Here is a 25,607-nt window from a genome sequence, read left to right as displayed (position 1 = left end):
GGAAAATTTCAGAAAAGAACCAAATAGAACTTCTAGAAATAAAAATGTAGTCACTAAAATAAAGAGAAAAATCTCAATGGACAGGTTAAACAATAAACTAGACACAACTGGAGAACTCATGAACTATGTGACAGATCTAAGGAAATCATCAAAGAGATTTAAACAAATTTTAAATATGAAGAAAATGGTTGAAAAATCTGGAGATACCATGGAGATGCCGGACCTACATCTAAAAGAATGTTTAAAAGAATGCAAAATAAGAGGCAATATTCCGAGATAACAGCTGATAATTTCCCAGAATTGAAAAGAGACAGAAATTCTCTAATCAACAAAAACAGACTGATACCTAGCCCCACCAAGGTGAACCTGCAGAGCATTAAAGAAAAAATATTAAAAACTTGTGTTTATTGCCTGGCCAGTATGGCTCAGAGGATTGAGCATCAATCCCATGCATCAAGAGGTCACCAGTTTGATTCCCAGTGAGGGCACATGCCCGAGTTGCAGGAGGTATGTGCAGGAGGGGGTGTGCAGGAGGCAGCTGATCAATTTTTCTGTCTCGATGTTTCTAGCTCTCTCTCCTTCTTCCTCTCTTTCTAAAAAAATCAATAAAACACAAAAAACCCAAACTTGTGTTTATCAAACTTGTGGACAATCAAGCCTAGTTTTTTCATGGTTTCCCACAGTATGGTATATACCAAGGAAGAAACTCATATTATTTAAACATAATAAATCTTGCCCTTTATACTGTTCTACTCAAGGGAACTTACAAATCAACAAACCTTGAAGGGACAACATAATGGGTGAAATTTAGTCATCCTTCAGATGACTAGGATTCCAGTGATCAACGTGGTTTAAACTGTTTTCCTAACAGTGGTGCTAAATTTCACTTAAGTTATGGGGATACTCAGACCTGATTATCAAATTCTTCCTGTTACCACTGCACACATTTTCAGGATGACAGTGGGGCAGGGGAAAGCTATCTGGCTTAGGCAAAAATAAGTCTATGGCCATAGCTTCATCACAGAATTAGCCTGCTGTGGAACACAGAGTTGATTTAACTCAGCCAGAAGCCAAAAGAACTCCCTTAACTGGATTTTTTTTTATTCATCTTTTAAGTTTGCCATTAATTGAAGCAAATTGTAGGATATCTAAGGTTATAGATCAAAGATTTCAAGGAAGGGGAAGGAAGGGCATGTAGCCTTAGAATCCCGAGAAATCAACATTGCCCTTGTTATTTTTTATGGCTTCTTAACGGACAGTTATGAACTACTACATATGTAAAATACAGTCAGTTTCAGGGTGACTCTGAGGCCCAGGTTTGTAGCACAGGAGGACTACAAGAGGCCGGCGGGAGCTGACTGCTAACTTGGGGATGTCTACTCTAACAAAACGGGAGAATTAACTAAATCCTCGGTAGTCTGTGTTATCAAAAGGAACAATAGCTAGCTAACATATACTATGTACTATATGCCCTAGGCTGGGCTAAATGCTTTACATGCAGTCAGAGATGGGGTTGAAACCCAGTTGCTACTCCTCAGCGCAATGACAGCCATTGGAATCCTGTTTTCTCATCTTTAAATGCTTAGTTTAAATCCTTAAACTAAGATATTGTATTTCCCAAAGTGCCAAAATCTCCTGTTTGATGAACTTTCTATAAATACATGGACAAAACTTCTTTCAGGCTGTTCACAGATCAAAAAAATTAATTTGCTATGGAAGAGCAAATCAAGGGATGATTTAATGTGTGGAAAAATTAGCATTCACTTTAGGCTAAAGGCGAAATACATTAAATGCATCAGAAAGGGTACATTTTGAAACTTAAAATTTAGTTCTTAGTAATTATGGAAGTTTATTTACCATATCCTCTTTTTCCTGTAGGTATTGAGGGACAGACTTTTTATTTTTTTATTTTTAAATGTATTTTATTGATTTTTTACAGAGAGGAAGGGAGAGGGATAGAGAGTTAGAAACACTAATGAGAGAGAAACATCAATTGGCTGCCTCCTGCACGCTCCCTACTGGGGATGTGCCCGCAACCAAGGTACATGCCCTTGACTGGAATCGAACCTGGGACCCTTGAGTCCGCAAGCTGATGCTCTATCCACTGAGCCAAACCGGTTAGGGCAAGGGACAGACTTTATAAAAAATTCTTCATTGTTTAAAGTATTACATAAATCTCCTTTCCCCCCATTGACCTCTACCCAGCCACTCCCACCCTCCAGCACATGCCCTCACCCCCCTACTGTCTGTGCCCATTGATTATGCTCATATGCATGCATACAAGTTCTTTGGTTGATCTCTTACCTCCCTCCCTTCCCTGCCCTCCACCCCGCTTCCCTCTTAGATTGGACAGTCTGATGCTTCTATGACTCTGGCTCTTTTTTTGTTCATCAGTTTATGTTGTTCATTATATTCCACAAATGAGTGAGGTCATGTGATATTTGTCTTTCTGCAAGTATTTTGCTTAGCATAATGCTCTCCAGGTCCATCCATGCTGTTACAAATGGTAAGAGTTCCTTCTTTTTTGCAGCAGCATAGTATTCCATTGTGTAGATATACCACAGTTTTCTAATGCACTCATCTGTCGATGGGCAGTTAAACTGTTTCCAAATCTTAGCTATTGTAAATTGTGCTGCTATGAACATAGGTGTGCATATATCCTTTCTGATTGGTGTTTCTGATTTCTTGGGATATATTCCTAGAAGTGGGATTACTGGGTCAAATGGGAGTTCCATTTTAATTTTTTGAGGAAACTCCATACTGTTCTCCACAGTGGCTGCACCAGTCTGCATTCCCACCAGCAGTGCAAGAGGGATCCTTTTTCTTCACACCCTCACATTTTCAGAATTTTTCTTTTGGGTTTGAAAACTGCTAAAATCTAGTCAGGATGGTTAAGGAACATTGCCAGTCAATTGTATGCTGTAAATTACAAGCCTAAGGGATGGGATGTTCTTTTTTCTAACTGGAAAAGGAAATGATGTAATACAACACGTTATTCTACTACTGAAAATCTTTAATGATTTTGCTGGTTTCTAAAATAGTGTAAGTTTATATATATACTAGAGGCCGGGTGCACAAAATTTGTACATGGGATGGGGGGAGTCCCTTAGCCCAGCCTGCACCCTCTCGCAATCCGGGACCGCTGGCTCCTAACTGCTTGCCTGCCTGCCTGCCTGATTGCCCCTAACCACTTGCTTGCCTGACTGATCACCCCTAACCACTCTGCCTGCCTGCCTGATCACCCCTAACTGTTCACCTGCCTGCCTGATCGCCCCTAACTGCGTCTGCCTTGGCCCTGCCGCCATGGCTTCATTCGGAAGGGCATCCAAAAAGTTGTTCGGCTGTCTGGTCTAATTAGCATATTATGCTTTTATTATTATAGATGAAAGAAGAATAAGCCATGAGGGCGAGATCCACATGATGGATGAATGGCCTTAGGAGGAGAAATGCCAGAGAGCTTTTTCCCTCTTCCTGTCTCCACCATGTGAGGATGCAGGGAGAAGGTGGCCATTTATAAGACGGCAAGAGGGTCCCCACCAGGTACTGAATCTGCCAACACCTTCATCCTGGCCTCCCAGCCTCCAGCACTGTGAGAAATCAATGGCTATTGTTCAAGTCACTTGATCTATGGCATTTTGTTAGACCAGCCGGAGCTGACCAAGACAGAAATATAAGAAGAAAATTTAAACACAGATTGGCAGTGTCTAAAAGGGTTTTGGTGCTTTGGGGAGCAGAAGGGGTGGAAACAGAATGTTGTATCTCTCCATCTTGGGTCCTGAAACCCTGAGATGTTTTTTTCTTATCGTAGGAAAAGGTAGGAGGGGATTGAAGTCCCAACTTGGCAGCCATCTGAAGAGCTGCACAACGGGCTGCAGCAGTGGGCCTGCCAGCTTCTTTATGGCTGAGTCAGAAAGGCCAGGACCCGCTGCGGGGCACCTGGCCCGCGTACATTTCCGCTATTAGCAGTCAGTGTCGGAAGGTGCACTTATGTTCACCCTGCATATCTGGGCTTATCGACCTGCAGCCCAAGTCTGCGGAGAAGCTGGGGCTCACTCGAGGGAAAACCTGAGTGCTGTTCACGCCCCCAGACATTTTCCACTCCTGCTCACCTCTGCTGCCTGAAAGCAGAGTGGGGGAGAAATAACAAGATCCAAACCACTGGACAAAATCGTTACTCTATTCATTAAAAAGCTGTCACGCGCAGATTGGACCTGAGAAGCAATAAAGCGAAGAGGGGAAAGGAAGGCTCCACACCTACCACTAGTATTGAGGTTGCAACTGACAGATCATAACATTTACCAATTGTAAATGCACATGTTGATGAGTTTTACTGAATTGGGTGAGTTTTACTGGAGATTCTGATTCAGTAGGTCTGGCTGGTGCCTGAGAATTTGCCTTTGCAGCAAGTTCTCAGGTGCTGCTGACACTGCTGGCCTGGAGACCACACTTTGGGAACCTCTGCTCTACTGAACCCTTAGTCATTTCCCTTCTTACCGCATGATGAATTCCTTAAAGCATAATCTCAACTTGTTGTGATGTCGATAGAGTTTTGGGTCAGCTGGAATTTCGGCCAAAAACACTTGGGCTACTTCCAGTGGTCCCTGAAGGAGAAAGCAGGAAAATAATACTCACATTGGAAATAAAACGACATTACTTGGAAGAAAATATTGGCACGATTTCTTAATTTGAACATTTAATTTTGTAGTTGGTTTGATCAAAACAAATAAAAATATAAAGGGAGGTCTTAAACTCTTCAGGGATCTTTGATTCTCAAGGAGGAGTCTGGAGTTTTCAGAGAATTCTCAGAAGCATAAACATATTTTCTTAATCAAATGCTACTACTAATAGGTTTCCTTGAATATATAAAGATAACGGTGCTACATCGAAGGGTATGTGCTTTGAGTTGCTTTTATAAAAATGGGGATTGTCTTGCTCCTTCCATTCAGATTCATTTGCTCAGTTGCCCTAGAGGGGAATGTAGAGCACATATGTAGTCCACGGTTGTGGGCTGATACAGTCTTCTATTTTCGTCAAAGGATTGGGACTTACAAAAGCAAAAGCTTCCTAACATTTTCTGATCTTGGAAATATAATAGCCATCTCTCCTCTCTGCTATTTTTGTTCCCTTGACGTTATGTGGACACAGAGTTCTGCAGGGGAGTCCAATTGTGCTGAGTGAGGAGAGAGTCACGGTGCTCAAGAGTTTCTGAGTGTGGAGGCGTGGACAAGAGCGGACTCAGATCCGAAATTAAAGTGGTCCATTGGACAGCGTACTAAGCTGGCATCTTCCTCCATCTGAGACTGGGTTAATTAATCCATGCTGAATTTGGGAGTCAGGATTCTCACGGGTCTGAGAAGATCCAGTCTGACCTAAAGTGGCCCAAGAAACCTGGTCCCAGGTCACTCCTGGTTAGCAAGGCTCCTGGCACGCTGGCTTCATCTGATGACTGACCCAGAAGTTGCATGTTCCAGACCCTTTCCTCATTCTCCTATAGGTTTCTTAGGTTAGCCTCAAGCCCTGCAACAACTCTGGCTAAATTGGTCATGACTAAGCATTCTTCAATAGGACCCCAGGTCTCAATCATATTGCTGAGTCTGGTCCCAAGTCAGAAAATGCTACTCCTTAGATAAGCGGTTTTCAACCTGTGGGTCGCGACCCCTTTGGGGGTCGAACGACCCTTTCACAGGGGTCACCTAAGACCATCGGAAAACACATATATAATTACATATTGTTTTTGTGATTAATCACTATGCTTAAATTATGTTCAATTTGTCACAATGAAATTGGGGGTCACCACAACATGAGGAACTGTATTAAAGGGTCGCGGCATTAGGAAGGTTGAGAACTACTGCCTTAGATGGTCCACTCAATCTCCAGGATTTCTTTTCTACCTTGGGTTGTTGCATAAGCAGAAGAGGTCACTCAAAGTGTTCTGAACCTCACAAGTCTTCAGCCCAAATTGAGGAACATTATTTGTGTGCTGATCAGACTCCCCATGAACCTCAAGGAAGGAAGGTGCAAACATATGAAAATCAAAATAATAAGAACCAGAGAAGCTGCCACTAGCTCGTTTTGCTGACCTGATTCACAGTAGCTCCGACGGAACCCTGCAGCACCATCTGAAGCATCTTGGCGTCAGGGGGCTCTTGGTGAATGGCAACTGCCAGCTGCAGGGTCTTCTTCTTCATATCTTCAATGGCAACTTCGATTGGTGTCAAAACAAACTGAACGTAAGACAGAAATGTAGGAAAGTCACTTTCAGATCTTATAAGCCATGGAAAACCTGGAGCTATGACTGAGGGCACCTGGATTTGAAGAGAAACTAAGAGACTTTCAGAGTAATTTAAAATATCTGGAAAGGTTAAGAGGAAGGAAGGGCCTAACATTTTTTGAGTGCTTATTATGTTCCAAGAACTTTGCATACGCTTATTATTTACTCCTTTAAACAACCTCCTTCTTTTCTCCATTTTATAGTCCAAGAGGGAGTTGTAAGGTGAAGACAGTGCCATAAAAATGACACAGATAGTAAGCGAGAAGGCCAGAATCTGATTGTAATAATGTCTACATTTAAAATCCATGCTATTAAAGATAGAGCACTCAAGATTTTCTTTCCCACTATAACGCAAGATTTTGGCATCAGTTGTGCCTTCTCCAACTACCCTGAAGGTGCATTCCTAGTAAACAGAATTCTCTCAAGGGTCAATCTGCTGGCTGCTAAGTTCTGCTGGTTTAAGATATGATCCTTCCTGAATGTTATGAGTGAATTCATGTCCCCCTAAGTTTGTATGTCAAAGTCTTAAGCCCTAGTACTTCAGAATGTGGCCTTATTTGAGATAAGGTCTTTACAGAGGTAACCAAGTTAAAGGTGGTCATTAAGAAGGGCCCCAATCCAGTATGACCTAGGTCCCTATAAGAAGAGGACTCTGGACCCAGAGACATGCATAGAGGAAAGACAATATGAAGACACAGGGAGAAGGTGGCCATCTACAAGTCAAGGAGAGAGGCCTCAAACAGACCCTTCCCTCACAGTCCTCACAAGGAACCAGCACTGCCAATACTTTGAATTTTGACTTCTGGCCTTCAGAACTAGGAGGCAATAAACACAGCAGACGCCTTCTGTTATTTGAGCCATGCAATGTGGGACTTTGTTAAAACAGCTCTAACAAATGAACATATTGAAGTTCTCAGAGAACAACAGATGGCCAAGAAAAACTATAAAGGCTCCTCTTGGGACCATGGGTTTATTTTTGGGCTATGCCTTTATGTCCTAGTGTCCCAAAGTCCAAAACAATAAGAAATATAGCAGATGCCTTCGAAACCATCCTCCTCTTAACGGAGTCACTAGTTCAGGCTTTCCTTGCCCTTGTGAAACCCACTATCTGACGCGCTTGCTGAACACCTGAGCATGTGGGCCACTCTCCAATGAGCTCAGTCACTTCTGCTTCTGCCTGGTGAAGTGTGTAGTCATCACAATTCACCTGTGTTTATTAACCAACTTGATTATGCCTGTTATACTTGTTATTTGAATGACCTAATCTAATAATGCTCAAACTATGGGTGTGGAAAGGGAAAGAGTTGTTTCTATGAAAACCAAGCTGATTGCTTGGGCAAAGCGCTATGAAAAGTAGTTGCTATAAAGATTCCTGCCATATTAGGTGTGCACAAGACAACTATAAAAGGCTAGGGTTGCCGAAACCGGTTTGGCTCAGTGGATAGAGCGTCGGCCTGCGGACTGAAGGGTCCCGGGTTCGATTCCGGTCAAGGGCATGTACCTGGATTGCGGGCATATCCCCAGTGGGAGATGTGCAGGAGGCAGCTGATCGATGTTTCTCTCTCATTGATGTTTCTAACTCTCTATCTCTCTCCCTTTCTCTCTGTAAAAAATCAATAAAATATATTAAAAAAAAAAAAAAAAGGCTAGGGTTAAAAAAAATCATAAAAATCCAGGAGGATTCTGCCGGCAAGGATCTTTAAACTCTCACTCTGCTTTATATAAATAAAAACTGAAAGTTATAGACAGTGCATTATGGTTGGGGTTTACATAAGACAATGCTGAATTGTGATAGCCCAACCCAAAATCACAGAGAAGGTTTGGCCTTGTATAAAATAAATGACAAATAAGTGTACATGGATGTGTTTTAAAGTAAAACTAAAATGTTTAAAGTATGGTTAATTTTGAACGATGTGTGGCCTGAGATACTTTCTTGATCAGGCCCATGGATGAGACGTCTCCCGTATACAGAACCCCAGAAGAGAGACGGGTCCTTCCTGTCAGTACAGATGAGGAAACTGAATGAAGACAGGGGGCTGAGCAATGTCGCAGGAGGAAGCTGGGCCTGGGAGGCAGTGGGCCTCCTTATCCACTTTGCATGGAGCCCTTCCTCCAGCTTCACCCCTTGTCCCTGGGGCTGCTTGCCTGCCATTCCTGTCTCTAATAACTAACCACCCGACTGCGCCTAATTCACCTGTAAGCCTTTACAGATATAAAGACTTAATACAAAGTGTTTAAAATGTAAATATATACAGTTCATACAAATGTATCATTAAAATACACATTTAAATTATACTTCTGTAAACATTTATATTAAAGATAGAACTTTAAAATAGAAACTACTTAAATATAAAGTAGTGCTATGAAATACGTAGCTGCCTCAATGGAATTCCCTGGCACCACAAGAATGAGAGAACAGCCACTGAAATGGTATTTCCAGTGTGTCCCTTTTTAGATTTCACTCCAGTCTGCCATGAGGGAGGGTTGCGTTGTCCACTAATTCGGTGTCAGCCTCAGTCCAGAGCCCGTCCCCAGCGGGGCCCATTACCTCCTCCTTCTGGATGACGCTGATACGGGTCTTGATGTAGGGGAAGGCGTGCATGGTGGTCAGCACGGTATTCCGCCGGTACTGCTCGTGCAGCTCTCCCCGCGGCCGCCCCTCCAGGGTGAAGGGGGTGGTGTACATGAACCTCCGCAGGTTGAAATTCTTCTCAAAGTAGGTTACCCTGTCTTTCATCTCATACTCATCAAAGTAAGGCTCCACAAAAGTGATTTGTATGTAGGCCTGAGGGAGAAAAGGCAGGGGAAGGAGGAGATGAGCGATTCTGCAAACAGCCAGCCAGGACGCACTGGAGAGGCATGCTGGAACCAGCGCCGAGGCACCGCCCTCTGAGTTCCCTACGGCCACAGAAGCTGAGTGCATCGGGGAGACTTCAGCAGTCAGCCAGGCCTCCTCTCCACCCCAGGGAGAGAGAGCACAGCGAGAAGGAGAGGGCAGTGTGTCTCTGCAGTCACATCCACAAGCCACCCCTCGTGACTGATCCAACTGGAACTTGGTATGAGAGTTTGCAAACTGCTAGTCCAAAGAGACAAACTTTCCTTCCCAGAACAACCATGACTGCTGCACATTTGGTAGCATGGCCAAACGAAATGAAACGGACAACACCAAGTGCTGACAAAGATGGGGAGCAGCTGAAACTTTCATACACTGATGGTGGGACTGCAGAACGGTACAGTCACTTTACCAAATAGTTAGATTACACTGACCACACGACCCAGCAATCCCACTCCACGAGCATTCCCAAGAGAAATGGAAACGAATGTTCAAGTAAAAACCTGTACACAAAAGTCTGTAGCAGCATTATTCAGAATAGACAAAACCAAAAACAACCCAAATGTTTCTCAAGTGGGGAATGGATAAACTAATGGTGGTACATCCAGGCAATGGGATACTACTCGGCAATACCAAGAATCAAACTACCACATCATGGATGAGTCTCAAGTGCACTGTGCTAAGTGAAAGAAACCAGACTCAAAAGGCTATCGTGGGATTCCATGGATTTCCTGTAGAATGTCATTGACATGACGTTCTGGAAAAGGAACAATTGCAGAGACAGAATACAGATCAGTGAGTGGCAGGGGCTTAAAGCAAAGGGAGGAAACGGCCACAGAGGTGAACAGGGAAATACTTTGGGGTGATGCAACTCTTACGTATCTTGATCATGGTGGTGGTTACATGTATTTGTCAAAACTCACAGAACACCAAAAGAGCCAATTTTTATTGCCTGTACCCCATTAAAACACACACACACACACACACACACACACACACACACACACACACAGAGTGAATGAGGGCACTTAACTAAGAAAGAAGGTCTCTTTAAAAAACTAAAACAATGACAATGACCATAGCATTTACAACACCCGCCCACTGAAATGGATGGGTGAGGTCACTGATCTCAGAGCATAAATCACTATTTAGTGTGATGAAATCTGGTCATAATTCTGGGTTCAGTTTCTTATTTAAACTCTCACAACCTACTCGGGGTATTTTAAAAAAGGGAAGAAGAGCACCTTGTGTCAGGGATGTCACCAGTGACTCTCCAGAGCATGTGCTGTGCACAGATCATTGTGGGCACACGGCCAATTCCCACTTTCAAAGACCTCAAACATTTCTGTCTGAAGCTTAGCTCAGGACTGACCAGTTAATCTTCAAACCTAGACTAGGGGATGTGTCTAAAATGAGCAAGTCTTCTGAAATATGCAGAAAAACAAACTATTACATTTGGCCCATTCCTCCCTACTTGCATCATCTTCTTAATATCCTGGAGGGCAGTACTGGGAAAAGAGTGTGGACTCTTCATCGTGTAGCCCTGCCAGACTGCAACTGCTCCTCTGTCCCCAACCCTTAATAATTCCTTGACCTTGCATTATTTCCAACAGTTTAGAACAGCCATGGGCAAACTACGGCCTGCGGGCCGGATCCTGCCCGTTTGAAATGAATAAAACTAAAAAAAAAAAAAGACCGTACCCTTTTATGTAATGATGTTTACTTTGAATTTATATTAGTTCACACAAACACTCTATCCATGCTTTTGTTCCGGCCCTCCGGTCCAGTTTAAGAACCCATTGTGGCCCTCGAGTCAAAAAGTTTGCCCACCCCTGGTTTAGAATGCTCTCTCATGAACATATGTCTATGGGCTGGGAAGGAGGCATCCTTCTGTGGTGTAATCTTATATAATAAAAGCCCAATATGCAAATTGACCAAATGGCAGAACGACCAGTGGATCGACCGGTCGCTGTGATGCTGACTGACCACCAGGGGAAAGACACTTAATGCAGGAACTGCCCCCAGCCCACAGGCCTGCCAACGTGGGTGCCAGCGGGAGCCCCCCACCAATTGTCCCACCGGTCGCCCCACAGATCGGCCCTGATTGCCGGCCTGGCCTAGGGACCCTACCTGTGCATGAATTTTGTGCACTGGGCCTCTAGGAAAGAATATATCTGATCTTTGCATTTCTAGGCACAGTGTCGGTATAGTACTTTTCAGAGTTTTGTGCCATTCTAATGAATTATCTAATCCGAGGGGCGAACAGGAATGTCCAGGTTTGTAGCCATCTGGATGGAAGTGTGGGTAGCTCAGGGGCCCTACTTGAGGCTGGTATCTCGAGTGAGAGCAGTCCTATGGAGGACTGAGCCTGTCACTGGTGGTGTGTGATGTGAACTCCTGTGGTGAGTGTCAGAGTGTACTGCAGTCCACCTAGTTAGGGGTGAGACAGGACACACCCTCATATGAGAAGTGAGGACACTGAACTCCAAGCCCTTTGCATCATTCCCCAATAGCACATTCGCCTGCACTTGCCTGGAAGAACTACCTGCAGCCTGGAAAAGTTGTCAGTGGGAAGGTTGAATCATTTTTTTAAATCCTTACCTGAGGACATATTTATTGATTTTAAAGACAAGAAGGGAGAGAGAAGGGAGGAGGGGGTGAGGGGGAGGAGAAAAGAAGGGAAGAAGGGAGGGAAGGAAGGAGGGAAGATAGAGAGGGGGTGAGGGAGGGAGGGAGGGAGGGACAGAGACAGAGAAACATCAATGTGAGAGAGAAATATTGATTGGTTGACTTCCGTACATGCCCAGACTAGGAATCGAACCTGCAACCCATGTATGTGACCTGACCAGGAATCCAACCTGCAACCTTTTGGTATCCAGGATGATGCTCCAACCAACTGAGCCACCCAGCCAGAACGGGTGCATCTTTTTAACATGTTTTAGGTTGAGGGTTTTATTAATAGTATGGTTTTGAGGATGAAGGGCTCTGAGTGTGAGTACTGGCTTCTGCACCTGAGTGACCACGGAGAGTTGCTTAACCACTTAACACCTCAGTTCTCTCACCTGTACAATAGGAATAACTACACCTACTTCAAAGGGCTATCATCGGAGAACGCAATGATGTATGTAAAGGGCCTAATGCAGTCCCAGGTACAGAGCTGGTGTTTAATGAGCAGTAGCTTTTATTGTGATTCCTACTTTTGAGTGTGGTTTCTTTAAGATCTAAACAAATAGCAGTTGAACCCTAGACAGAAAGACTTGGCTGCACTAAAATGACTTGGAGAGCCCACCAGAGGGGGTCATTTTATGTTCTTGGGGTAGAGCAAAGGGAATCAGAGCCTGATGGCTATTTTTTGCAAATATCCCCATACCTTGTTAGGATCCAGCTTGGTTTTGTCTACAGGAGCAGAGTCTTTTATCACTTCCACAGATTCTGCACCAAAGCATTGACTATAAAATCCCTAGGTAAGAGAAACCGACAAATTAGAAAGGTTATTTTAATGTAATGCAAGTCTTCATCTCTCAGAAGTAGAATAAGGTTGGAACAAGTGTAAGGGACAACTTGCTTACTGATCACTGAAAGTCCCTCTGATCTAATGAGGCAAGTTCAGCCTTTCCTGAGACAAAAGTAAAAACATAAGGAAGTGCAGCATTGCAAACCGATACATGCTTCCGTACAGTATGCATGCTTCACCTCAAATGCAACCAGCGCCGTCATATTTCCTGAAGCGGCTCCAGGGGTATGGCACTGTTCACTTCTTGCCTGTTGTGCCCTAGGAACTTGGAGGTCACTAGCCTTTCCATAATGTGACAAACCACAGCGCACAAGACGACCAAATATATGCCTCTAGCCCTAAGTTGGGGGAACATTAAGAAGGCCAGTATCCTGGGGTCAATTGCTAATTCTCCTCGTGAGCTCAATGACTTTGGGTAAGTCACCTAACTACTCTGGGCCATTGCTTCTTTGAGCCACGTAAGGATTAAAGCCCCTTGTCTTAGTTGGCATGAATAGATAGTATGAGAAGAAACTTGGCAACTAAGGTGTTTTAAGTTTTATAGTCATAGTGGAACCTAAATGCAAAGCAATAGCGAGGAGTGAATCTCTGGTTAATGGCTGTCAGCATTTCAGGGGACCCCAGTTATTCACCCTGACAGGGTTTTGTTTTGGGGGCACTCCTTGACTTTCCTCCTAAGTTCTTGGTGCTTGGCTCTTTCAATGTCTGCTTCCTTTTTTCTCACTGTTCTTTACGCTGTTTCCCTTTTTCTTCAGCCTTTCCTCCAGGAACATGCTGCTCCCTTCTGCTACATGCTGGATCATATGTAGTACCAGCAGGTTGAACTTGGGGCTGCCAGCCCATGGGTTGTGATACTGACTCTTATTTTCCTTGGATCAGCAGGAAGACTTCGTTATGCCACAGTCCATGGTGTGGCTACTGTGAGCATCTCTGTGTCAGAAGTGGGATGTGTTGTCCAGTGACACCAAAAGGATGGCCATAGCATTTTCAAAGGGCAATTCAGTCATTTGGCCAGATTACTTTAAAGTCAAGGTAATAATCTTCAATCTGAAAATCTCATACTGAAATTTGGCAAGGGTTACAAGAAAGTAGATGACTTTTGAGTTTTGGATAGTCTGGAAAATAAATATTCACCCTATAAATATACAAACATTGACAAGCATACACAGAACCTTAGAAGAAAACTATCCAAATCTTGCTTTACCTCATGAACTCACCTAATACCTTCATATTATATATGCAATGTGGAAAAATGTATATAGAGATCAAAGATAAACCCATGACTGTCTTTTTTCATAATGACCAACTCTAACTTTTTTGGTAAAGTATATAAGGCCATGCACACAGAGTCACTTTTCTTACCTCTAGTCTATGAGAGATCTCAGGAAGCTTGGTAATCGCAGGCTCTTTGTAAACAAATTCTTGCTCATCCAAATCCCCAAATTTGGATCCATAGAAACCAACTCGGAAGTAGGTTCCAAACATTCTCTTATGACCCTGATGAGCAAAATAAGAAAACCTCTCCTAAGTTATGTACTTCAAGAGGATTCATTGCATTGCAAAGGATGGGAGCCTTTCACTGTTGTGTTATAAAGCAGTTTGTTCCTATGGAAAGTATAAACAGAAACCATGCCTTAAAATTTTTAATGTTTATGAAATGAATTTTGGAAATAATAACAAAAGAAATCCCATGAAAAATTTCTAGGACTTCTTTTAAGTGAATCTAAAAGATTCTCACATTGCCGGCTTGTGAAGTAATTCAAGCAGCCTTCTTTCATACTCTGAATTGGGGTCAGTGCTCTTGTTTGTTCCCAGCCCTTTTCTGTTTGGAAGGTGAGAACTAGAGTCATGATGTGCTCAAGGTAGATCACTCCCTAGAGAGGAAGGAGGGCTAAGCAATCTCTAGATCAGGGTCACCTGCTGCCAGGTAACTGTGTTGGCCAGGATCCCCAGCTACCTTGCTAATGATGCTGTCAAAGGCCTTCTGCAGCTTGTCATGAGTGCAGGTCAGCTTCCGGAAGTCTCGATGCGCTTCCAGGATGGGGATGACCAGTTTGTAGACCTCATTCACTGTCTCATACAATCCTCCCTTGGAAAGAGAAGAAAATCAAAGAGAGTTTAATCCTTGGAAACTTAAGAGAAACCAGAGTTCATTATGTACTGGAGAATTTTTTTTCTTTGTTTTTCTTAATCCTCATCTGAGGATATTTTTTCCATTGATTTTTAGAGAAAGTAGAAGGGAGGGAGGGGGGAGAGAGAGAGAAACATTGATGTGAGAGAGACACATTGATTGGTTGCTTCCTGCATGTGTCCTTACTGGGAAAGGGTTGGAGCCTGCAACTCAGGTACGTGCCCTTGACCCAGAATTGAACCCATGACCCTTTGGTGCGTGGGCCAATGCTCTAACCACTGAGTGACACCTTCCAGTGCTGGAGAATGGGTTTATTATGGGCACCAGGATATTTTACAGAGCAGAAGTGATGTCTGAGTATCTTTGGGATGGCTATATAGCACTCAAACTGAACTAGACACATGCTAAATAGTTCTTTATGCTGATGTTAAGCAAGGAAACGGGTTTTCACTGAAAAAAAGAAAAAAGAACAGGAGATTTGGAGCAGAAAATAAGAGCAATTTAGGAAGGCAGATTTAGCATACTTAAATGTCATCAGGGGCCCCCTCATGACCAGATGTTCAATGTATGCCTGAAAGGAGTTAGTAGGATTCTAATAGTTTATTTTCTTAAATTTCAGAAAAAATAGGAGTACATTGGACTTCTTTTCTGAATCCTGAAAAAGAAGTCAGGAAAAAAGAAATAAGAATATAGTTAAAACAATAATTAAAACACATAGAAGTTGTTGGTTGGAAACTTGGGAATTGAAAAGTAGAAAAGAAAAAAACCTAAGTATGAAATAAAAATTAATCATCTAGATATAGTGGAGTATTAAATATTTAAGGAAGAGGGAGATTATTACAATGAAAATGGACAAGACACTTTCTCCCCTGCCCTGAATCTCAGTGACTTAATCCCCAGAGACTTTCAACTGGTATGACACAAGAATTTTTAAAACATGCAGTACATGACTATCTGGTCAGGGGCACTGACCTCTTTTTCCTTAGATTGTCAAAAAACAAAAACAAAACAACAACACAAAAAAAACAGTCGACACAACAATAGCTGTCTGGTGTAAATGAATCAGAATTATATTTTTTGTCAGATCAGCAAAAAGTATACTTTTTGGTGTGCTGCAGAATTTTAGTAATTAGTTGATGTGCCATGAGATGAAAAAGGTTGAAAATCGCTGACTTAATCTACATATATTTTCTTTGTTAGGAGTGTTTAGACCCAGATTAGGTCAATGAGGGGAGCCGCAGTGGTTTCCGCTCCCACATTCTGCAAGCTGGACCTGGCCGTGAAGATCCTGAGGGCGACTCAGTTGTTAGGAAGGAAGATGCTGCCGATTTATTCTTTCCCTCTCCCCCAATATTCTCCTCTCTGAGAGGGAAGATGAGGCAGGGAGAACATGCCTCATCATTTATTGTGTAGCCCTGGGCAAGCCATTTCACCTCTCCATGGCTTCGCTTCCACCCCCATTAAATGGAAATAATGCTGTGAAACTGCTGCCCAGCCAATGAGCACGCGGTGAAAGCAAACTGTTGCAGTGGTGAAAGGCTTTCTCACCTCCCTGGAGAGCTGGTGCAATTTGCAGCCATCAAAGTCGTCCTGGCCATCCCTTGTCCTGCACACCCCTGCATATGTCCTCACGAAGTGGCACTGGCTTGGCCATTAAGGCCACATTCACAGCACCAGGAATTCAGCCCAGTGTGAGGCCAGGCTCCGGGACCACTGAGTGCACTCACCGTGCTGAACAGCTCGGCCGCCTGCTCCAGGAGGCCCACCAGGCCGCTCTCGGTGAAGTAGCGGCCTGAGCACACGCCATCCTCATCAGGCGACAGGGTATCTTCAGAGACTGCAGATTCCTCCAGCACATTGGAAGAAATATTCTGAAAGAAATGAAAGTATAAGCTTGGAGAACAGGGAAACCCTGCTAACAAAAGGCACTACGGGGACCCCAAATGTCGGGATGAGAGCCACACTCAAAGATCTGCAGCAAGCCTGTGATTGTCAGGTCCAGGCCTGTGATTCCCCCGGGAAGAGGCCCTGGCGATTCATCATTCGGAGAGAACATATGAGAAACAGGCCTTCAAAACTCACAATTTTCTTTTTTTTTTTTTTTAACAACCATTAGGAGCTATAGAAAGGATACCTACCTCAATATAACAACAGTTGAACAACATTTAGGGAAATGACCATAAGGGACATCCAGCTGGGGTCATGGTTTTTAAAAGGCAAAGGCCAAATAACAGGTGACCAGACTCCTCGTTTCACCAGCTGAGTGAACCTCTTACTTTTTGGGGGTATTTTTCTGAACATTGCTCCTCCTGACTTGACTTTCAGATGAAGAACCACAATATTATACGACAGTAGCAAATTAGAATGTCTTCTCCATAGAGAATTTTATGGTAATGTAGCAGTTATCCTTTATACCCCAAACATTTTGTTACTTTCTACATGCCTTCCCTTTACTTAAGCTGTAGAGTTTGAAGTCTCTGGCAAAGAATGCAGTGGCTGAAGCCAGGTCTAGGGTGAACCCCCGAGAAACACAGGGCGGCACTTACTCTTGGGGCTGTGGAAGTGCTAACCCTGAAATTGCTTGACCCTGAGAGTATTACCTTAATCTCTGCCTTACTGCCTCAAATGCCTCTTCCCAGCTCTGGACCTGAGAGGTCAAGAGTCATTTTCTTCAACCTGTCTCCCAGCTGTGGAAGAAATGCATATGGAGCATGGAAGAAATGGGAAACCTTTCTAGCTTAAGGAATTGCAAACAGCATACATGTCCCTTCCTATTCCTGCACTCATGGCAGGCGTAACTAATCAATCATAGCACTCTTTCCCCTGAAGCTTAGATATAGTCTCAAAAGTCTTCTCAGCAGAGTACTCTAGTCAGCCACTACCAATGGACCAGAGTTGGCTTTTGGAGTAATATATGTCTGCCTCCTGGCTTGGCTAGTAGGATCAAGTGAATCTACCTTAGCAATCTAGGAAAAGAGAGTTGTTATGGTCCTATGTCTTCACCTCCAATATTGTAATGCGGTTTTAGGAATATAGGAGGCTTTCAGAATCTTTTGTAACCAATCTTTCTTCCAAACCTGGTCTTTCTATTATGATGTTTCTGGATTGGAGATAACAGAAGGTCCAAAAGATTCATTTGAAAGAATCTAATAACCCCCAAAGCAAATACTATTAGAACTGTATGCAATTTCCTACATGCAGAGGAACAGACCTGAAGTTACATAGCTTTATTAGCTGTAGTCATAGGAAAAAGATTCTGGGCAGACTTTCCTGGCTTCAGAATTAGGAGGTAAGAGTAACAGCAGTATCTGAGACTGCATCCATATCCACACTTGTGGAGTAAATATTGTACTCTGGGGCATAGCATTTCAATGATCTCAGTTCCGTAAAATTCAGTGGTCTCAAAGTTATTTCTCTTTCACAGATTTATTTATCTCTAGTTTACAATTCTTTTCCAAAAATTTGATTTTTTAATCTTTTTTTTTATTGTCTAAAGTTTTACATGTGTCCTTTTTCCCCATCGACCCCCCCCCCGCCTCAGCCATTCCCACCCCCGAGGGCAAGCCCCCAGGGGCCAGTGTCTGTGTCCATTGGTTATGCTAATATGCATGCATACAAGTCCTTTGGTTGATCTCTAACCGCCCCCACCTCCCCCCAAATTCAATTTTATTGGAGCAGAACAAGGTTGAAAACTAAAGCACAAAGCATCTAAGAACTCCACACTGAACATCTGTTGTTAACGCTGCCAGAATTCCCTCATCCTTCTACACAGTAAAGCCTCCTGGAGAACCATCCATAACTTCAGGTGTGGACCTCCACTCTGGCCCAGCCAATTCCACTTCTCATTCCATTCCTCTGGCCGTTCTGATTGGTTCAGGCAGGAGAACACGACCCCATCAGAACCAATAAGATGCACTGAGGCTTTCTCAGCAACTGCTAGGAATGAGGCATCTGTCTATTCTCCTGGACTTGAACCTGGGAAGATGTAAGCCTAAGTGTTTCTCAGTGAGTGTGGGAAGCCTGTGAAGAATGAAGGTGACATAACAGAAAGCAGAGACAGGAAATGGTTTTGACACTGAGTTCTGATGACATTGTTTGGGTCCTTAGGTTCAGTTTGGCAGGTTCACCTCCCTCATGCTAGCTGATAAATTCCATTTTTTTTCCTTCTGTCACTGTGGGTTAGGTGTTCCACCCCCTGCAAGCATATATTTCCAAATGGATGTGGTATGTCTCCTTTGAGAGAAAATTGGCTCAAAAGCATCAACATAATTTGGCTTTTCTTCTGTAGCTGAGAACACCTAATTCACCATGTTCCGTGTATCATGAAGACCTCTCACTTCTCAGTTCCTTCTGCCCTCCCCTTTGCCTTCCTTGTTCTTCTGAGTTTTTCCTTTACCTCCAGGCTGGGTCATATTATAAACATTCATAGCAACCTTATTATTGCATTAACTATAATTATAAATAAGTAAGGAATGAAATAGTTATATGATGTCACTTTCCCTGTTGAGAATGTAAAGTTCATGGGGACAAAACAGGTACTTAATAAATATCATCTAAATGAATGAATGAATGGATAAAGAATATTAAAAAATACAGCTATATGCACCCCTCAATGCAGGAACAATGTGAAGTGTTCTGTTGGTTCTAGAATAACTATTCTATCTCACCTTGGCCTGACTTATTATAAGCAAATCAACCAAATTCTTGGTGAAATTAAAATGGTAAGGATTACCAATTATTAAAGTGATAAATATAAAACAGAATAACTGAGAAAAAGTATAAAAGAATAATAGTTCAGCTAATGAAACAAGAAAAGAGGACAATTCAATTCAAAACTCAGCGATAGACCTAAAGATTTCGGGGCACTGAAAGTCTATCACTTGTAATATTTACCCTTGATAAAACAAGTGGCCAAAATAAATTGGATGAAAGAAGTAGATACATCTAAAATGATTTTTATAACTTTCTTTACTTTTCTGTGATTCAAAAACCTAATGTGATTTTTTATGGGATGAGAATTAAATGTTTGGCTTTTATAACAAGTATTTCTGAATTGAGAATATAATTTATTGGCATAGAATGAAAAATAGAATATTTCTGTTATTGAAGACCATAAGAAAAGAGGAGTTACTAATATGAGGCAATACCCAGCTTAGCAGGTGGACAGTACTCTAGGAAACAGAAACTCCTGGCTCTACCAGCAACAGACTCAGTGACTTATTTTCTCTGCCTGTGTAAGCTACTCTCAATTGCCCCCTCTTTCTGGTTCACATGGCATCACAAAATTACGTTGAAAAACAATAATGAGAACAAAGCCTTTTATAAAACCAATCATGTAAGTTCAAACAAGAATAATGCAAACACTTGTAAATGACTTTGTGAGTCTGGCTTGCAAAGGGCTCAATTACTGTACTTGTTATATTGTTCATGGTTTTAGGGTTGGTCATTCCCACAGATTATGTTTCTTAAAAGAAAAGTACTCATAACACTTTTGTTTCCTCTAACTACTGTGTTAAACCATTTAGCAAAAGCAGTCCCAGTGGCCTCTTAGCATCCTAGCCTGAACCAATTTTCAACCTGGCAGACAAGTTCCCTTTTCTGACTATGGGCAATATTCAGCCTATCATGAGAAAATATTAATTCAGCCCCCCTTTTCCCTTAGCATGTCGATTTGGTTCTTCCTTGCTTTTTGGGCCATGAGGGAAATCATTTCTACAATGTTTGGAAAATTCTCTCATGGTTGTCAGTATACTGTGCCAACTATGAGTCTTTGAGAAAGTGTTTAAATAACCTTAGAAAAAATGCTCTCTCAGTTTCTTTATCTGTCTGCCTGCTTCACTGGTTGGTGGGGAGGTCAAATGAAGTCACGGATGTGAAAGTGTTTGGTAATGTCTAAAGTGCCTCTGCACTTATTGCAATCAATAATTTAATAAACCAAACAAACCAAGATGGTACAGCAATGAGAAGAGGCAAATAGAATACACTAAAGCAGGTTTTTCAGCTTTGGCACTATTGATATCCTAAGCATTGTAGAGTGTTTAGCAGCATCCCTGCCTTATATCTATTAGATGCTAGTAGCACCTTCCCTCCTCTCCCCAAAGGTAATATCAAAAAATGTCTGCAGACATTGTCAAATGCCCTCTGAACTGGGGAGGGGGGGATTGCCCCCAGTTGAGAAGCACTACCCTGCAGGAAAAGCTGAATGTGCCCCACACCTGAAAGCTGACGCTGCCCACGGGCAGGTAGCTGTGGTCCTCTAGCATGCTCAGATATTCCGCCACCAAGGCAGCCGCGTGCACCAGGCACATGGCGGCCTCCGTGTAGCACTTCTTCTTGGAGTGTTTCTCTGCCATGTTCTGGAGCCAGGTCAGCCGCAGGTCGGGAGATGTCTGGTAACTCTTGGCAATTCTGAGGACAGAGTGAGAAAGTTTCAAGGACAACTGGTTAATGACACTGTTTTTCTACTGTGTGTGGCCATTTTTTTCCCCCCCAAGAAATTCCCCTCCCAGAGTTTACCTACACATTCAGAATATGAGAGAAAAGGCCAACATTTATCAGTCCAGCTGTTTTCACTCCAAGTCTAAGGTGTTTTAAACCCCCAAGGAACAGCATTTAATTAAAGCTTTATGGGAAAAAAGAGGCCTGATAAAATGATATTTATGTTAATGGATCTCTAGCAGTTTTCTTCCTTTTCTTTCCTTTCTCTCAAAAAAGAGAAGACAAAAGTACTGTCTTTTTTAAAAAAAATATATTTTATTGATTTTCTACAGAGAGGAAAGGAGAGGGATAGAGAGCCAGAAACATCGATGAGAGAGAAACATTGATCAGCTGTCTCCTGCACACCCCCCACTGGGGATATGCCTGTAACCAAGGTATATGCCCTTGACTGAAATCGAACCCAGGACCCTTCAGTCCCCAGGCCGATGCTCTATCCACTGAGCCAAACCGGTCAGGGCAGTACTACCATTCTTATTTCATCATAGCAGAATGATTTTGTCTTTGTAAGTAGTTTCTCCCGAAGCAGTGCTGCGAAGCAAAATTTTAAGCTACAGAGTAAAATATGATTTTTTAAAATGAAACTGTACCTGTATGTCTGAATATAATAGTAAAAACACATAAGAAATAACTCACATAACAGTTGATAGTTCTTTTCTCTCACTCTATACTAAGTGGAAGGTAGTGTTATAAAATGGGCATCTTACTTTAAATTAGGGAGATCTTCCTGATAACTTGTACATGAATCAACTCTCTCTGAATAATTAATTTCTACCAGTTTCTATAAACAGTTTTGGATGTATCATCCAAAAGAGTATGCCCACATGGCCTGTGATAATAACATTAATAAGAACTCCACCGTGACAAAACTTAGAGCAGTGGTTCTCAACTTTCCTAATGCTGCGATCCTTTAATACAGTTCCTCACGTGGTGGTGACCCCCAACCATAAAATTATTTTCATTGCTACTTCATAACTGTAATTTTGTTACTGTTATGAATCGTAATGTAAATATCTGATATGCAGATGTATTTTCATTGTTACAAATTGAACATAATTAAAGCATAGTGATTAATCACAAAAACTATGTAATTATATATTCAATATGTGTTTTCCGATGGCCTTAGGCGACCCCTGTGAAAGGGATGTTCGGCCTCAAAGGGTTGAGAACCACTGCCTTAGACCCTCAAGTGACACCCTTTTGATTTCATCAGAGAAGGTTACCTGTACATGAGATCCATAAGCATCTCAGGATCTTCCTGAAATTCCCTCATTTTCACTGTGTCATATAGGATGCTATTCAGATTGCAGAGAAGTTCCTCAACCTGCAAAAAAGTGTAGAAAAAGTAATCTTCGCTTTGTAGCCCAGGGTAACGAGTTAGAATTGCACTGAAAGTGCAAGGGCAGCAGGAGCAGGCTTCTCTAGGAGAGGAGAGATTGCAAATGGAGGGGAGTCTAGACTGGATCCTCTGTGGCCTTCACCTTTGCAGGTGAAAAAGAATTTAGTGTGAACTAGTTCCAGTTATTTGCAACCAGAAGAGTCCTAAAGTATAATCCAGAACATCAGGGCTGTTTATACCAAGTAGGAGACAGCTTAGCACATCAGCTTAGGTTCTACATTATATATCTATATATCTATATCTATATCATCTATCATCTATCTATCTATCTATCTATCTATCTATCTATCTATCTATCTATCTATCTATAACATACAGAAACACTGCCATTAATCAGCATGCTTTATTCCAGAAACTTCCTTAGCAGAGGAAGACAGACTGGCAACTGTGATCCTTAATGTTCATTACCCACAGTAAATGAGACTGAGGCTACCTGAGCACTTCATATATATATACATACATATCCTATATAATAAAAGGTAAATTGTCCCCTCAACTGGGAGTTTGACCAGGAGTTCAACCTGGAGTTCGACCAGGGTGTTGGGCTAGCCCCCGCCCCCTGATTGGCCCCCATCAACCCTGATGGGGCCGGCTGGCCGAACCCCACCTGTGCACGAATTTGTGCACTGGGCCTCTAATCCTATCTAATAAAAGAGAAACATGGTAATTAGCGTACGACCGCTACCCTTCCCACTGGCTAATCAGGGCAATATGCAAATTAACTGCCAGCCAAGATGGCGGCCGGCAGCCAGGCAGCTTAAAGTGAACATGAGGCTTGCTTGCTTCAGTGACGGAGGACTCCAATGTTCCCCGCCTGCCGCTGCAGGCCTCTGAGCTGCAACTCTAAGCAACTATGTTACAAATAGAGAAGCTAAACAAAACCCCAGAAACCTGCTTTAGTCCGTTGGGCTTCAGCCAGCAGGATCACAACATTGTTTCAAATACAGAAGGTAAACAAAGGCCAGAAACCTGCTTTCAGCAGCAGAGGCCTAAGAGCTGGAGCCAAGCCTCAAAGCTAAAGCTGGCCCAGAATAAAAAAAAAAGAAAAAAAGGAGCGGTTGGGAGCTTCAGTCACCCGCCAGCCTGAAAACAGCCCTCAGCCCCTCACCCAGACTGGCCAGGCACCCCAGTGGGGACCCCCACCCTGAAGGGTGTGTGACCAGCTGCAAACAGCCATCATCCCCTCACCCAGGCTGGCCAGGCACCCCAGTGGGGACCCCCACCCTGATCCAGGACACCCTTCAGGGCAAACCAGCTGGCACCCACCCGTGCACCAGGCCTCCATCCTATATAGTAAAAGAGTAATATGCCTCCCAGCACCGGGATCAGCGGAGCCGAGAGGCCTCCCGGCACCGGGATCAGTGTGACAGGGGGCAGCGCCCAAACCTCCTGATCGCCCTGCAGCTCTGTGTGTGACAGGGGACGGGGCCATAACCTCCCTATCCGCCCTGCTCTGTTCGTGACAGGGGAAGGCGCCCCAACACCCTGATCAGCCCTGCTCTGTGCTTGATAGGGGGAGCTCCCCAACCCCATGATCGCCCTGTGGCTCTGTGTGTGACAGGGTGTGGTGCCCCAACCCCCTGATTGGCCCTGCTGTGTGTGACGGGGTAGAGCCATAACCTCCCCATCGGCCCTGCCCTGAGTGTGACAGTGGCGGTGCCCCAACCCCCTGATCCGCCCTGCTCAGTGTGTGACAGGTGGCGGTGCCCCAACTCCCCAATCGGCCCTACTCTGTGAGTGACAGGGGGGAGCTCCCCAAACCCCTGATGTGCCCTGCTCTGTGTGTGACAGGGAGCAGCGCCCCAACCCCCTGACTGGCCCTGCTCTGTGCGTGACAGGGAGTGGCACTGCAACCTCCCCATCGACCCTGCCTTGAGTGTGACAGGGGGCGGTGCCCCAACCCCCCAATCGGCCCTACCCTGAGCGTGACTGAGGGTGGCATCGCAACCTCCCAATCCGCCCTGCTCTGTGCATGACAGGGGGCGGCGCCCCAACTCCCCAATTGGCCCTGCTCTGAGCCCGACCAGGGGCTGCACCTAGGGATTGGGCCTGCCCTCTGCCACCTGGGAGCAGGCCTAAGCCAGCAGGTCGTTATCTCCCCAGGGGTCCCAGACTGCGAGAGGGCACAGGCCGGGCTGAGGAACACCCCCCCCCCGCCCCCCGGAGTGCACAAATTTTTGTACACTGGGCCTCTAGTATATATATAATATGTAAAATAACATTATAGAACATTTATATATTACATATATAAGTATATAATGTATAACTATATACTTTATATATAATATATTGCAGTGTACGTATATATGCATATACACACAGACATACACATATATATGAATTTATTATTATTGGCTGATCCCCAATTCATGCATGAGACAAGGCATGCTCTTCAGCCTACCTGGGTGGGGAAAAGGGTGGTCTGCATGGCTTTGTCCTCTTCTGCATAGGCCAAAATTGTCCTCAAGGATTTTCTCAGGTGCTCCTCGTTAAAGTCTTGTGCTTTGCCCACCAAAGATGCCAGAGACATGGTTACCTGCATCTTCACTCTTGCAAAGTTCTGCATCAGTTAAAAGAAAAGATGGAACAGTAAGAGGCACTCAGCTAGTAGATCATTGAAGGCAGTAGAGCCAGATACCAATAACTCTTATCATTGAAACTATCATCTCCTTTTCTCTCAATAAAATGTGAGGTGTCCTCTGCACAAGATTCATATTATTGTTTAAATGGCTTAAAAAGGATGTTGCTCTGATATTAAATTTTCATGGAGGCCTGAGCAGCCTCCCTGCTGCCAGGCTGGCAGGTTCCTGTAAAGTGGGTCACAGGACGTCTCCTTTTGTGCCAAGATTCTTCTTCTTGGAACTTTATTTAAACTGCACAGAAGAACATGATCTCCAGCACCAGGATTTCTGAGATTCTGGACCCTGGGTAGGCCGCCACTTTCTGTTTCTCCTTCCCTTCCAG

General features: G+C 43.6%; 1 protein-coding gene across 6 annotated transcripts in view; it reads right to left on the bottom strand.

Annotated features, from left to right (window-relative positions):
• Positions 1–25,607, bottom strand: part of DOCK8 (dedicator of cytokinesis 8) — a 196,846-nt gene that overhangs the window by 3,094 nt on the left and 168,145 nt on the right. For all 6 annotated transcript variants that reach the window (XM_036330926.1, XM_036330922.1, XM_036330924.1 and 3 more), the window contains 10 exons: positions 25,045–25,203; positions 22,468–22,568; positions 20,965–21,157; positions 16,477–16,620; positions 14,576–14,707; positions 13,981–14,115; positions 12,475–12,564; positions 8,820–9,056; positions 6,081–6,224; positions 4,495–4,601 (listed from right to left, as the gene is read on the bottom strand). In XM_036330926.1, the coding sequence (XP_036186819.1) occupies positions 4,495–4,601; positions 6,081–6,224; positions 8,820–9,056; positions 12,475–12,564; positions 13,981–14,115; positions 14,576–14,707; positions 16,477–16,620; positions 20,965–21,157; positions 22,468–22,568; positions 25,045–25,203 (1,442 nt within the window). The remainder of the gene's footprint in view (positions 1–4,494; positions 4,602–6,080; positions 6,225–8,819; positions 9,057–12,474; positions 12,565–13,980; positions 14,116–14,575; positions 14,708–16,476; positions 16,621–20,964; positions 21,158–22,467; positions 22,569–25,044; positions 25,204–25,607) is intronic.

The sequence above is a fragment of the Myotis myotis genome, unplaced genomic scaffold, assembly GCF_014108235.1.
Source record: "Myotis myotis isolate mMyoMyo1 unplaced genomic scaffold, mMyoMyo1.p scaffold_m19_p_12, whole genome shotgun sequence".
NCBI classification, from domain to species: domain Eukaryota; kingdom Metazoa; phylum Chordata; class Mammalia; order Chiroptera; family Vespertilionidae; genus Myotis; species Myotis myotis.
Note: the sequence above shows the minus strand (reverse complement) of the source record. Positions and strands in the feature narration are given on the sequence as shown.